This window comes from Mus musculus, chromosome 17, assembly GCF_000001635.26.
Source record: "Mus musculus strain C57BL/6J chromosome 17, GRCm38.p6 C57BL/6J".
In the NCBI taxonomy this organism is placed as follows: domain Eukaryota; kingdom Metazoa; phylum Chordata; class Mammalia; order Rodentia; family Muridae; genus Mus; species Mus musculus.
In genome coordinates this window covers 84,183,887-84,196,357 of record NC_000083.6, presented here as the reverse complement: position 1 = coordinate 84,196,357, position 12,471 = coordinate 84,183,887, and the positions used below count along the sequence as shown (strand labels likewise).

The 12,471-nt window shown below is 53.2% G+C and overlaps 2 protein-coding genes and 1 long non-coding RNA gene across 11 annotated transcripts in view; 2 read left to right on the top strand and 1 right to left on the bottom strand.

Moving 5' to 3' along the window:
* Positions 1–6,302, top strand: part of Thada (thyroid adenoma associated) — a 276,191-nt gene extending 269,889 nt beyond the window's left edge. For 4 of the 5 annotated variants that reach the window (XM_006524274.4, XM_006524278.4, XM_017317473.2 and 1 more), the window contains exons 37-38: positions 2,889–3,058; positions 4,027–4,959. In XM_006524274.4, coding sequence (XP_006524337.2) covers positions 2,889–3,058; positions 4,027–4,407 — 551 coding nt within the window. In that variant the 3' untranslated portion in view covers positions 4,408–4,959. Of the gene's footprint in view, positions 1–2,888; positions 3,059–4,026 lie in introns of all 5 variants that reach the window. The other variant, NM_183021.3, reaches the window with a different exon arrangement.
* The window catches only part of Gm36279, a 31,301-nt gene extending 22,987 nt beyond the window's left edge, over positions 1–8,314 (bottom strand). For 3 of the 5 annotated variants that reach the window (XR_385851.4, XR_385852.4, XR_877060.2), the window contains exon 1: positions 4,086–4,170. This is a non-coding gene — a long non-coding RNA (predicted gene, 36279). The other 2 variants (XR_385850.4, XR_877061.2) reach the window with 2 other exon arrangements.
* A 96-nt stretch (positions 8,315–8,410) lies between these two features.
* On the top strand, positions 8,411–12,434 carry Zfp36l2 (zinc finger protein 36, C3H type-like 2). Its single transcript, NM_001001806.2, has 2 exons — positions 8,411–8,714; positions 9,202–12,434. The coding sequence occupies exons 1-2, from the start codon at positions 8,664–8,666 to the stop codon at positions 10,603–10,605; spliced, it is 1,455 nt and encodes a 484-aa protein (NP_001001806.1). The 5' UTR covers positions 8,411–8,663; the 3' UTR covers positions 10,606–12,434.

Below are 12,471 nucleotides of genomic sequence, written 5' to 3'. Positions count from 1 at the left end.
TAAGTTTTGAAATGGAAAAAGGAGTTTGTGGATTAAATCCTTAGCTTTCGTTTCTGATTTTCAGGATCCCTTGAGTATGCTAGGGTCACAGCAGACTCCTAACCACACTTGTTGCTTGGCTTTCTTGTTTGCTTGATGGACTTGCCAGCCTGAGTGCTAAGTGGAAATCCCCCTTGCTCTTCTCTAGCCTCCCTTTAGAGGCAGCCTGACCAGCAGAGATCTGACTCTGTCCAAGTTTAGCCCAGGGCCAAGTAGTCAGCTGGGGGAGCAGGAGACCCGCACCATTACTCCCAGCATCCTACCGTCCTGGCATCCTCCCTTGTGGTTGTGATCCTCTCCAGGTTCATGTCCAGCCACCCCACACATTCTTCTTGTGCCTGTCATTCTCCTACCCCTTCCTAAGGATGACTCAGGACACAGGGAAGCCATTTTGCCATTTGTCAGTGGAACAGCCTGTCCTTTCTGGTGGCATGTCTGGTCACACCCATGTGTTCTTTACTAGACCCAATTGATGCGTTATCTAAGCTACAAACACTGAATTTACTGATACGAGGATTTTGTTTAATGGTGTGTAGCTCTGGCTAGCCTGGACTCACTATATAGACTAGGCTGGCCTTGAACTCTGGAGCTCTGCTTTTCTCTGCCTCCAAAATGCTGTGATTAAAGCTATGCATCTCCATGCCTGACCTCCCTTCTGCAGAGTTTTCAGTCCTTGCCGTAAGATCAAGGGGGGTAAGGAAGGACTAGAGAGAGACAGAGAGAGGGAGAGGGAGGAAAGGATGGGGAAGAAGGAGAAAGAGAAGGAGGAGGAGAGAAAGAAGAGGAGGAGGATGAAGAGGAGGAGGAGGAGGAGGAGGAAAAGAAGGGCAGAAAAGTTAGAAGGGTGCATTTTTCTGAGATCTCACCATCAGCTAGCTGAGCTAATACTGATCCCATAATACAGGCTTACACCCGAGCCTTTTCAATGAGGAAAAGTAGAAAGGCCAGTGTGCTGTTCACCTCAGAAGTTCTTCCCCCCACCCCCCACCCCCGTGGTGCCATCCTTCAGGGAAGCCATATTTAGCACTGCACTTCCAAGGAGCAGCCTTGTGCCTGCTCCAGTGTCCCAGTGCTGGCTGCAGTGTGCAGAACAGACCACAAGGCTCTGAGAGTGGCAGGGTCAACTCTGTGCTGCCTAACTGTCGCCTCCAAGTAATGCTACCATGCTGGACAGTCACTAACCTGCTTATCTCACTATTTAAACAAAAAAACAAAAAACAAAAGACCGTGCTTCTGCAAGTTCCTGTTGATCTTTGCTTCAGATGTAACATGAAACTGTCGGCAATTCTGTTTCCTCAGAGCCCCTTGGAGTTCTGTGACTGTACAGTAGTAGCTTCAGCTCTGATATCCTCATGTGTGAGGCAGAATTAGTAACATCCAGTCCTTAGCTGCTGGGGGCTGAGGATACGGCTTGGTGGCACAGAACTTGGCTGGCATGCATAAGGCCTGGCACCACCAAAAAAAGCCTAGCTCCCTTCAGTAGGGCTACAAGTGCCACAGGCCTTCCATAGCCCAGCTAACCACTGGGGACTGGCCTTCTAGTCCACATTTCAGCCCTTTCCTGAGTGTGCAGAGCAGGTTCAGCTGGTTGTCAGATGGCCAGGAACATTCTCTGGGCTGAGCTGAACTGGATTTGGGAGATAGGAGAGTTCAGTAGAAGTACTCGTTAGATGGAGGCAGTAGTGCAGGGGGCTTCCACAGAGACCCACTCTGAGTTGAAAACCTTAAGTCTTCAGGTTCCCTCTTGCTGAGATGAGAAGGCTTAAACCAATGGCAAAAGTGTCAACGCCCAACCCTGCTCAAAACTCCACTTTTAGTCCAGGCAGACAAGTAAGCAGGGGTCCCCCCTCCCAAGATACCTACTTCCTCTTTGTATACTTGCTCTTTCAGCACCTTACCCTCAGAAAGCCCGGAAGTCAAGAGGATAAAGAAGGGATTCACTATCCATACAACAGCAACAGAATGTCAGCCAAATCCTAGGCTAAGGTCATAGCTCAGTGGTAGAGATCTTGCCTGACACATAAAAATCAGGACCAAAATGCAGTGCACCCCTGCCTTTGCACAGCTGTGAGATGTGTGAGGCTTTACATCTCTAACTGATGTGAGAGCTGGGATCAGCCCAGCTGGTAGGGCGCTTGCCTAGATGCTTACCCAAGGGCTTCATAAAACTACACAGACATGGTGCCACACATCGATCTCCCCAATACTTGGTAGACAAAAGCAGAGGACATGAGACATGCAAAGTGATCATTGGCTACAAACCAAGCATAGTGGCACACGGTATCCCTGTGCCCAAGAGGTAGAATCAGAGTTCATAGTCGTCCTTGCCAGCATCCAGTCGGAAGCCAGCCAGCTACATGAGACCCTGTATTTGGGGAGGTGGGGGGAGGTGAAAGGGAAAAAATGTTTTTACATGTGAAATTTGAATGACCGCATGTATAGATAACATTTTATTGGCACACAGCCACCATCTCTATTGATTGTCTCAGTAATGCTTGGCTCGGGATCATATAAAGCAGAGGTGGTGCCTCTCTGCTCTGAGACGACATGGACTCCCTCTCCTTCCACTTGTGCTAGAGAGGCTGAGAGCGGTGTCTAGTCCTACCGTTGCTGCTGCTCCGTAGGACAGGGTGGCGGGGTTCAGGCTAAGGGCTCGTACTAACGGTGTAGAAAGAAGAACCCAGGATGGGATCAAGAGCCTTCCGCGACCAGTTCTACCACCACCACCACCACCCCTGGGATGGTGACAGGGCTTTTAGCCAAGACCCTTCATGTTCTCAGATTCCTCTACACTTCTTAGGGCTGGCCCTGAGCTACATTCAGTGACTGTCTCCCTCCTGTCTCTACAGAATTTGCCTTCTGCCAGGTGGATGCCTCCATTGCTCTGACCCTGGCCTTAGCTGTTCTGTGTGACTTGCTCCAGCAGTGGGACCAGCTGGAGCCAGGACTGCCTATTCTACTGGGATGGCTACTGGAAGAGGGTGATGACCTCGAGGGCCACGTGCAGAGCCCACATCAGGTAATCCCAGTTACTTAGGGAGCTGGGGGCAGACAGAGTGTCCTAGCCCTGAGGTGGAGCCCTGAGGGCCTAGGAAGTTTCTAGATAGTAAAAAGTGTGTCTCTAGCTGCTCCCATGCAGAGGAGAGACTGACGAGGAGAAACCTCCCAGGTGAGGCTCACAGGACTGTGGAGGTCCAGACCAGTTAGGAAGGTTCAGACAAGTTAGGAAGGGCACTTTGAAAAATGCACCTTGAATATTGAGAATAAAATCATGAAAAAATGCTTATCAGTTGATCTTAGCATTTCCCAAGGATTAGGGTCCTTCTAGAAAATGTGGCAGGGAGTGTGTGTGTGTGCCGGCTTCCTGCCTCTTCCTGAAAACTGAAGACCAGCATAGGCAACCTGTGTTTTCCACTGGGAAACCAGCAGTCTGTCCCCACATATGACCACTAGCTAGCTCCATATCCTGAGCAGACCAAGAGTCAGTGTATACCAACCCTTCAAAACCCAGTCTGTATAAGAAACAGGAAGATGATATAACAAAGTGTTTTAGATGAAATGACCCTAAACCCCCATAGCATTCTAGAAATTTTGTCTCTTTTGTGCTGCTATCACACATGTCCCAGTAACTCTCTGCTCTGCTGTCCAGACTTCCTTTGTGCCTCCTCTGAATTTTCTCGGCACACCTTAAAACCTAAGATTTTTCTCAGTACACCTTAAAACCTAAGACCCACTTCCGCACCACCAGTTCCCCAAGTATCTTGGCTTGGAGCTAATTCACATCTTTATCAAAGGTCGTGGTCCGGCTGGGAGAGAGGTATTGAGTGAAAGTAGAAGGTGACCTTCAGAGCGGCAAGTGCTGTGGCACGGGCGCTGACAGCCCCAGTGGGCCCTGTCAGGAATAGACACAGCTCCCACATCTAGTGCTGTGCCTGGCTCCACAGGACTCCTCGGAGACTTACTCTGGCTGTTTGTCACTTGATGTAGGGGGAAGAAGAGCATATCTTTGAAAAATCAGAAGTCAACTTCTGGGCTGAGACTCTGACCTTCGTGAAATCCCTGTGTAGGCAACTCTTCCATCTCCTCTGTCAATCTGGCTGGCAGTCCCCTCACTCCCAGAAGCTCTGTCACTTGCAAAGGATAGCATCAGAGCAGAGTCACCTCATCTCTCAGCTCTTCAGAGAACTTCCACTCTCAGCTGAGTTTTTGAAGACAGTGGAATACACGAGGCTGCGCATTCAGGAGGAAAGGACTTTGGCTGTCCTGAGGCTGTTGGCCTGCCTGGAAGGAAAGGAGGGTCTCAGAGCCGAAGACTGCCCTAGGGAATGGAGACAAGTAATGGCCCCAAGAACAGAAGCAGCATGCTGAAGAAAGGTGGCTGGGCCTCAGCTCAGGTCTGCAAGACACATACATGGTGGACACCAATTGAAACTCTTTTCCTCAGGTGCCTCCCCACTTCTGGGAGTCTAGGCTTCTGTCCCTTCCTACTGAGGACCTTGTCTGCAGCACACTCATTCAAGGCAACCCAATTAGTTGCAGCTACCTAGGAAGTGAAGCTGCTGTCTGCAGGTTTACTGTCTCCAGGTGCAAGCCACCTGCAGGCCTGAACTAGTCAGTTCTATCCCAAAGCCAGCGCCCATTTCCCCATACACTGACTGCATTGAATTCAGTCTTAGCTTACATGTCTCTCTCTCTCTCCCTCTCTCTCTCTCTCTCTCTCTCTCACACACACACACACACACAGTGCTCTTTCTCTCTCTCTCACACACACACACACACACAGTGCTCTTTTGTTTGGTTTTGTTTAGCAAATACCTATTTGGTCATATTTATAAACTTTTATTCCATTTTAGTAAAGGGTATGTTTGATTCTGGGAATATTAAGAACCTACAACATGCAAATACTTGCATTTTACTATCTACCTGCCCAAGTCCTTCAGTGGTCCATATTAAGAGTCCCCACTGTCTTACCCAGAAATGCCTGCGAAGGCTAGGAACCCTTGTCACCCATCACTGGCCTCAGCTATTGGACAGAGCCTGGGGAAAGGGAAGCCTGAGCAAATGCTTAATTCATTCGGTGCCACCACTGTACACCGTCCTGTGATTGGTGGAGACAGCAGAGTGCCAAGAAACACATTTACCCACTTTAGGTGATTCCATATAGAAACCGGAAGGGTTTGTCACTTCAGGCCCAGCCCAGCTGGCATCCTCGAACACCAGCAGGTGGCGCTCTTGCACACATTATGCTGCTGGTCTAGCGCTTTTAGCCTACTCTTTTAAAACTTTTTAAAACTATTATCAGCACCTGTACATGATAGGAGGGCACCCATGCCCCAGCATGGATGTCTGAGGAAGTTGAGGGACAACTTTATAGAGCCAGCTCTCTCCTCCCGCCTCTGCATGGGCTTCAGAGATCGACTCAGGCTCAGGCTTGCAGAGCACGCACGTTTATCCACTGAGCCGCATCATGTGGCCCAGCTTACCATGCTACGTGTGCTTCCAGAGTACGTGACACCCGCAGACGCTTGCCTTCAATTCACGGCGTGGATGTGTTGCTGTAGTGTGATCCACATTCCCAGTTATCCACAAAGACCATGCCAGCCATAGAAGGAACTTGTAGGGCCTATAGCTATGTTCAGATACTTCTCAGTGAGTAGTCACTTAGAATCATGAGGAAAAGGGAGAGAGGCATTCTATATGCTAGCTCCTCCTGCAGAGACGCTGACATTTCACATGTAATTGGTCTCAGAAGAAAACCATCCTGCACCACAGAAACACGGCTGTGCTGGAGTAGAGACCTGTACGCAGGGAGAGGGAAGTCAGGAGCTGTGTCCTTCCTGGCCATGAAGAGGAACAGAAATCCCCTGGGTGGTCTTAGAAACACTCAGCACCCTGGGGTCTGTGTGGCCCTGTAGTAATTACCTAGTTAGGCAGTGCAACCCACTGCTGATGAAAAATTGAAAACCTAACATTGTTTAGTTTGTTTTGGGCTTTGCTTTTAGTTTTCTGAGTCAGGCTTGCTATTTACACTAGGCTGGCCTCAAACTTGTGTTAATCCTCCTGCCTTTGCCTCCTGAGTGCCAGGATTCCAGGCATACACCACTATACCCAGCATTACACTACTTTAAGATCTAGTTGGTGAGAGGGGCTGGTGGTGACAACCTTGGGAGATTAATTCTGAACAGGACCCAACCTTCCCTCTCCCCTTCCATCTAAAATGAAATAAAAGCAGTTACATGACAATAAAACCATCTCACATTGGCAGGCATGCTGTCCCAAAGCATGTTTCAGAGCAGGCTTATGTTATCTCCAAGTCCATCCTACCAAGTCTGCCATTAGCTGGGACTTACCCCAGACTTGGATCTTGGCTGGCTGTGGCCAATCTGGGAGGACAGGAGGGATGGATGGCTCCACAGGTGGGCTTGTATCTGCAATCCTGCTAGCAGTAGCTAGGGGAACGACTGCTGCATGCTTTCCTGAGAGAAACCAGGAAAACCTTAGTCACAGCCTCATGCTTACATTTGGGGTCCTTTCAGCCACAGAACCCAGCAGTAATAGGGGCAAGAGCAACGTGGGTGGGAAGAGTGAAGCAGCCATCTTCCCTAAGTCACTACACTTGAGGGTCCTAAGATCTGGGTGGCCCCTTGCTCAGACCACAGCCAAAAGCCAGTTTGCTTTAATATATAAGATGGTGAGGGCTTTGTTCCTTTATAGGGGTATGGTCTCACTCTCACACTAAGCTGTGCAAGGCTAGCCTAAAACTCACCACAGTTTGTGATTAGTGCTAGGACTATAGGCATGAACCACCGTACCCAACCCACTCAGCACTACGTCCAAGACACTACAGTCTTCTGGCAGCCATTGGCTCTACCTACAGGGGCAGCATGCACTGCAGTGTGGCCAAATGCACCTGGACTCAGGAGCCTTTGAGTGACAGATCTACCTCCTTAGCTTCAAGGTTAACTGATACAGCCCAAGTGCACACTGGACTGGGTCAACCAGACAGGAAGAGCAACATGGGAAGGATGTAGTTGGTCAAGCAGCCTTCTCTGGCAACTACTGGGCCTTCCACCCAGGGCAACCCGGACTGCCAGCTGGGTGAATTCATGGGCCCAACTCCAGCTTTTGGCAGCCAGTATGAAGTGTAGGGATAAAGGGTTCTGGACCTGACCAGATGGGCCTCACGGGGTGGGGGTGGGGGTCGCTAGGTGTGTGGAGGTGTGTGTGTGTGAGACCCCTCTCAAAAAGAGCCAGGGGCCTTCTGGGACTGCTTTTTCCATGGAAAGCTGGTAGGAGTTGCACTAAAGGCAACCGAATGAGGACCTCTTTCCCCCAACCTGGGTGGTGGTTCAGCAATCACCGCCTCGCCTCCGGCAGCTCACACAAAGCTTAGATTCAATGCCGCGCCTCCCACAGCAGAAGGAGGAAGGTTGCAGGATTCGACAGGCCAAGGCTGTACAGGCGGGAAGCCTTGGCTAGGAGCTGCACCCACATCCCCGAGAGGAGGCCAGGCCAACCAGCAGGCACAAAGGTGAAGGAAGTGACTTCCTCTATGTCCACACTGCTCCTCCGACTTCCCTCTAGTCCCCTGGAATAGGCTTTCCCGCCCCGGACACCCCGCGCCACTCGGCGCCTTTGGCCCAGGCTCAAGGTCTTGTGATGTGATTAGCAAAGCCAGCGCCTTGTCCTCAGACACTCGGCTCTGCCCCACAGGCCGCAGCGCTCAAGTCCTGTTTACTGAGCCTGGGCGGGGAGAGGGGCGGAGAAACGCGCCAATGCTCCTCCAGGCTGGCCGCTCCCGCCCCCACCCCTACTGCGTCTCCACGTGCAGCCGGGCCGGAGCTGCCACCTACGGGACAGGCCGCGACCCCCGTTCCTAGTCCCAAGCAACTTGGCCAAGCGCACCATTGCTGTTTTGCTGTTCCCGCGCGCGGAGCAAAAACTAGGATGGGAGATAAAAGCTGCGCCAGTCGGCCCAGCCGGATCGGGCGAGGAAAGGCACGTCCCGGGTAGCCCCGTCCTGGGCAGATAGAACGTGTACGTGCTTTCCAACGTTATACTCGTAGAGGCGGAGGAGAGCGAGGTATTCCCGCCGCCGCCACCCAGCAGGACCCAAGGGGGCCGCACGCCCCACGCCGCTCGGGACGCCCAGGCTGCCCGCCCCTCCCCTCCCCTCTCCTCCCCTCCCCCGAAGGGGAAAAATTGGCGGCGACCAATGAGAAGCCGAGAAGGAGCCTGACGTCCGCGGGCTGGCGGGCGGCGTTGCCTGGAGACCCCGGCCGGTCAGCGTTCAGTCCCCTCCCCCGGTGCGCTTTGCCCCGCCGCCGCGCCGCTCCGGGGCTGTATAAAGGGCGCACGCTCTCAGGTCTCCGAGTTCCACCAGTCCGCGAGCTGCCGACGGCTCGGGCGGGGGGCGGGCCGGGGCGCCGAGCTGCGCTCTCGCTTCTCCTCTGCCCCCCACTCCGCGCCACGGCCTCCCGCCGCCGCTTCCTCGGCCGCACAAGCACAACTTTCCGTCCCTCCTTGGCCCTCGCCCGTTATTCATCTTGGTTCGAGTCTCGCCGTACCGAGGGCACCTCCCAACCTCCACGCTTGCAATTTCGACCATTACAGGACCCAGAAAAATGTCGACCACACTTCTGTCACCCTTCTACGATATCGACTTCTTGTGCAAGGTAAGCAGGCAGCCGGAAAGGATGGCGGACGGCCTGGAACCCTTTGGAGTTCCGAGACTTGCCGCCGGGCCGGGCCGAGGCGGGAGGGACCCTTCCAAGTTGACTTTGCGGGTGGAGGGAAGTCCTGGAGTTAGCAGGACTGTGTGCTTGCGACTGTGGGCGTGGAGAGAGCGAGTAGCGGCTGGAGCAGCCGTGCTCCTCCCGAACCGACCGCGGCCACGCTGCCGGGACTTCCCGGACAGCGTTTGCGCCGCCCACCCCGTGGCCACGGGCCCAGGATCACATGGCTAGACCCGGAGCGGCCGGGGTGGGCGTCCTCCACTCTCTCCGGCCTGCGTTTTGCGAGTGTAGCGGTGGAGGCTGAATCGGATCCCACCAGAAACCCCAACAAGTGGGCAGTTGGGACTAGGGCGTTCACTCTGCAGTTAGCCCCGACTCTCTTCCCCATCCGATTTTCATCCCGCTCCCGCTCCCCTCCCTTTGGCAGACGGAGAAATCCCTGGCAAACCTCAATCTGAACAACATGCTGGACAAGAAGGCGGTAGGGACGCCCGTGGCTGCTGCCCCCAGCTCGAGCTTCACTCCGGGCTTCCTGCGACGCCACTCCGCCAGCAACCTCCACGCGCTTGCCCACCCTGTGCCCAGTCCGGGCAGCTGCTCGCCGAAGTTCCCGGGCGCCCCTAACGGCGGCGGCAGCAGCTGTGGCCCCGCAGGCGGAGGCGGTCTGGCCTCCTACGGCCAGCTCAAGGAGCCTTCGGGGGGCAGCGGCACGGCGCTGGTCACCAAGGAGAGCAAATTTCGGGACCGCTCGTTCAGCGAGAACGGGGAGCGCAGCCAGCACCTCCTGCACCTGCAGCAGCAGCAGAAGGGGGGCAGCGGCTCCCAGATCAACTCCACGCGCTACAAGACGGAGCTGTGCCGGCCCTTCGAGGAGAGCGGCACGTGCAAGTACGGCGAGAAGTGCCAGTTCGCGCACGGCTTCCACGAGCTGCGCAGCCTCACCCGGCACCCCAAGTACAAGACAGAGCTGTGCCGCACCTTCCACACCATCGGCTTCTGCCCCTACGGCCCGCGCTGCCACTTCATCCACAACGCGGACGAGCGGCGGCCCGCGCCGTCGGGGGGCGGCGGCGCCTCCGGGGACCTGCGAGCGTTTGGCGCACGCGACGCGCTACACCTAGGCTTCGCCCGCGAGCCGCGGCCCAAGCTGCATCACAGCCTCAGTTTCTCCGGCTTCCCGTCGGGCCACCACCAGCCGCCGGGGGGCCTGGAGTCGCCGCTGCTGCTCGACAGCCCCACATCGCGCACGCCGCCGCCGCCCTCCTCCTCGGCCTCGTCCTGTTCCTCCTCGGCTTCTTCCTGCTCTTCCGCCTCGGCGGCCTCCACGCCCTCGGGCGCCCCGACGTGCTGCGCCACGGCGGCGGCGGCCGCGCTGCTCTACGGCCCCGGGGGCGCGGAGGACCTGCTGAGCCCCGGAGCGCCGTGCGCCTCCTGCTCGTCCTCCGGCGCTAACAACGCCTTCGCTTTCGGCCCGGAGCTGAGCAGCCTCATCACGCCGCTCGCCATCCAGACCCACAACTTCGCCGCCGCGGCCGCCGCCGCCTACTACCGCAACCAGCAGCAGGGCCTGACCGGTCCCGCGCCACCCCCGGCACAGCCCCCCGCGGCCCCCGCGCCGCCCTCCCCGCCCTTCGGCTTCCAGCTGCCGCGCCGTCTGTCCGAGTCGCCCGTGTTCGACGCGCCCCCCAGCCCCCCGGACTCGCTCTCGGACCGCGACAGCTACCTGAGCGGCTCGCTGAGCTCCGGCAGCCTCAGCGGCTCCGAGTCCCCCAGCCTGGACCCTGGCCGTCGCCTACCCATCTTCAGCCGCCTCTCCATCTCCGACGACTGAGGCAAGGGGGCGCCCGCGAGGGGTTGGGAAAGGCACAGCGGGGGCCACCGGTTGGGGAGGGCGACACTGCGGCAGACTTGGAGGCCCCTCCGAGCACTTGGACTCGAACTCTGCCGGAAGGGGCCCCGCCCCTACCCTTTCGGTTCTCTCGTTTTTTTTGTTTTTTATTATTATTTTTATTATTATTATTATTGTAAAGATTCGTTCTTGTTGATAAAAGCCAACGAACTTTTTCGTATGGATGAACAAAATATTCACAACAGGGCGGTTGTGATGCGGAAAGAACAAAAGATACCAAACACTTAGGTCTCAGATGAGTTTGAAACTCTAGTTTTAGAAGAAAAAAATCAGCCCAGCACCAGCAGCTACCAACCACCATTCCATCTCTTCTTTCACTCGAAAGCCTTAGAAACAGTCCAGATGTGAGAACTCTTGGAAGGGGTTCCAAGACCAGTGTGAGCCAGCCGGCTGCCACCTCCCTAAACTATAAGCTTCTAGAACTCAAAATAATGCCAGGAACATGCCTTGATTCGAGTCGCTCGCTCTCAGCCTCCTTTGTGGTGGTTGTTTACCTTGTTTTTGTTTTTTAGACAAAGTTCTGTATGTCTGGGGGTGGGGAAGCCCTTGCATTCCAAAGTTTGATAACGGGCTCATTGCCACCACGTAGTGTGGGTGTTTAGCTTAGAACCATTTCCTCTGCTCTCTGGAAGCTATGGGCAGAGCTCAGTTCATAGTTGTTGGGAAATAAGTGCTTCATTTTTAGTTGTTCTGAGTTGATCCGCACCACTGCACCACAACTCAATATGAAAAACTATTTAACTTATTTATTATCTTGTGAAAAGTATACATTGAGGATGTTGTCCATACTGTATTTATCGAGTATGATGAAAGCAATAGATATATATTCTTTTATTATGTTAAATTATAATTGCCATTATTAATCGGCAAAATGTGGAGTGTGTTCTTTTCACAGTAATATATGCCTTTTGTAACTTCACTTGGTTATTTTATTGTAAATGAGTAAGAAAAATCTTAATTTAAGAGATTGTATGTAATATTTATTTCATTAATTTCTTTCCTTGTTTACGTAAATTTCGAAAGATCGCATGAAGAAACCATGCAATCTTGATGCTGTGGAAGTGGTTTGAGGAACATTTTGAGGTTTTCTTAGAATGTATAATGGTTGTAGCCCATCCAACTTTAAAGAGAGAAAGGTGAGACTGCAGTCAGGCTCACGTGTGGCTTGCTTCTCTACATCCAGCTTTATAAACCACCAGCTCTACTGTGACATTGATTATAGAGACATGTAGCAATAATGGGGGAAATGGTCTCAGTGCCTTCATAGGGCCCGAACTTGCCTTAAATCTTTCTCAACCAGATAAGTATTTCATTCGTGCTTGAGAATTTGAATGTCGGACGGGTTCACCTGCACAAAAAGAAAAGATTTTTTACCACTTTTTTTTTACTATAGCTATGAAGTGAAGAGGCCACATCTTAGCGCTGAAATGTTGGTGGTACATGAATATGCCTTGTTCAATGACAGTCCAAAAACTTGTACTATTATTTTTCAATGTAAAGAGGCAGGAATGTCTCCGGCTTTCCTGGATGGCAGATAAATGAGCAGTTGTTTAGTTTGTATGTAGGTACAGTTGGAGCACCGCGTGTGCACTCTGGACTACTTTGACAGAAGTAGGTTTTTGAATGTAACAAGATTAAGTCAACTTGAGTTGTAATATATTTTGGGGAATCAGTTCACTACAAATTGTGACTGTAAACATTGTACTGTAAATGTTTTGTAGTTTCCCCCAATAAAATTTTTTGGAAAAAAACTCTTTGAGTAATGGTTGGGGGGGGGGGTTGTTTGTT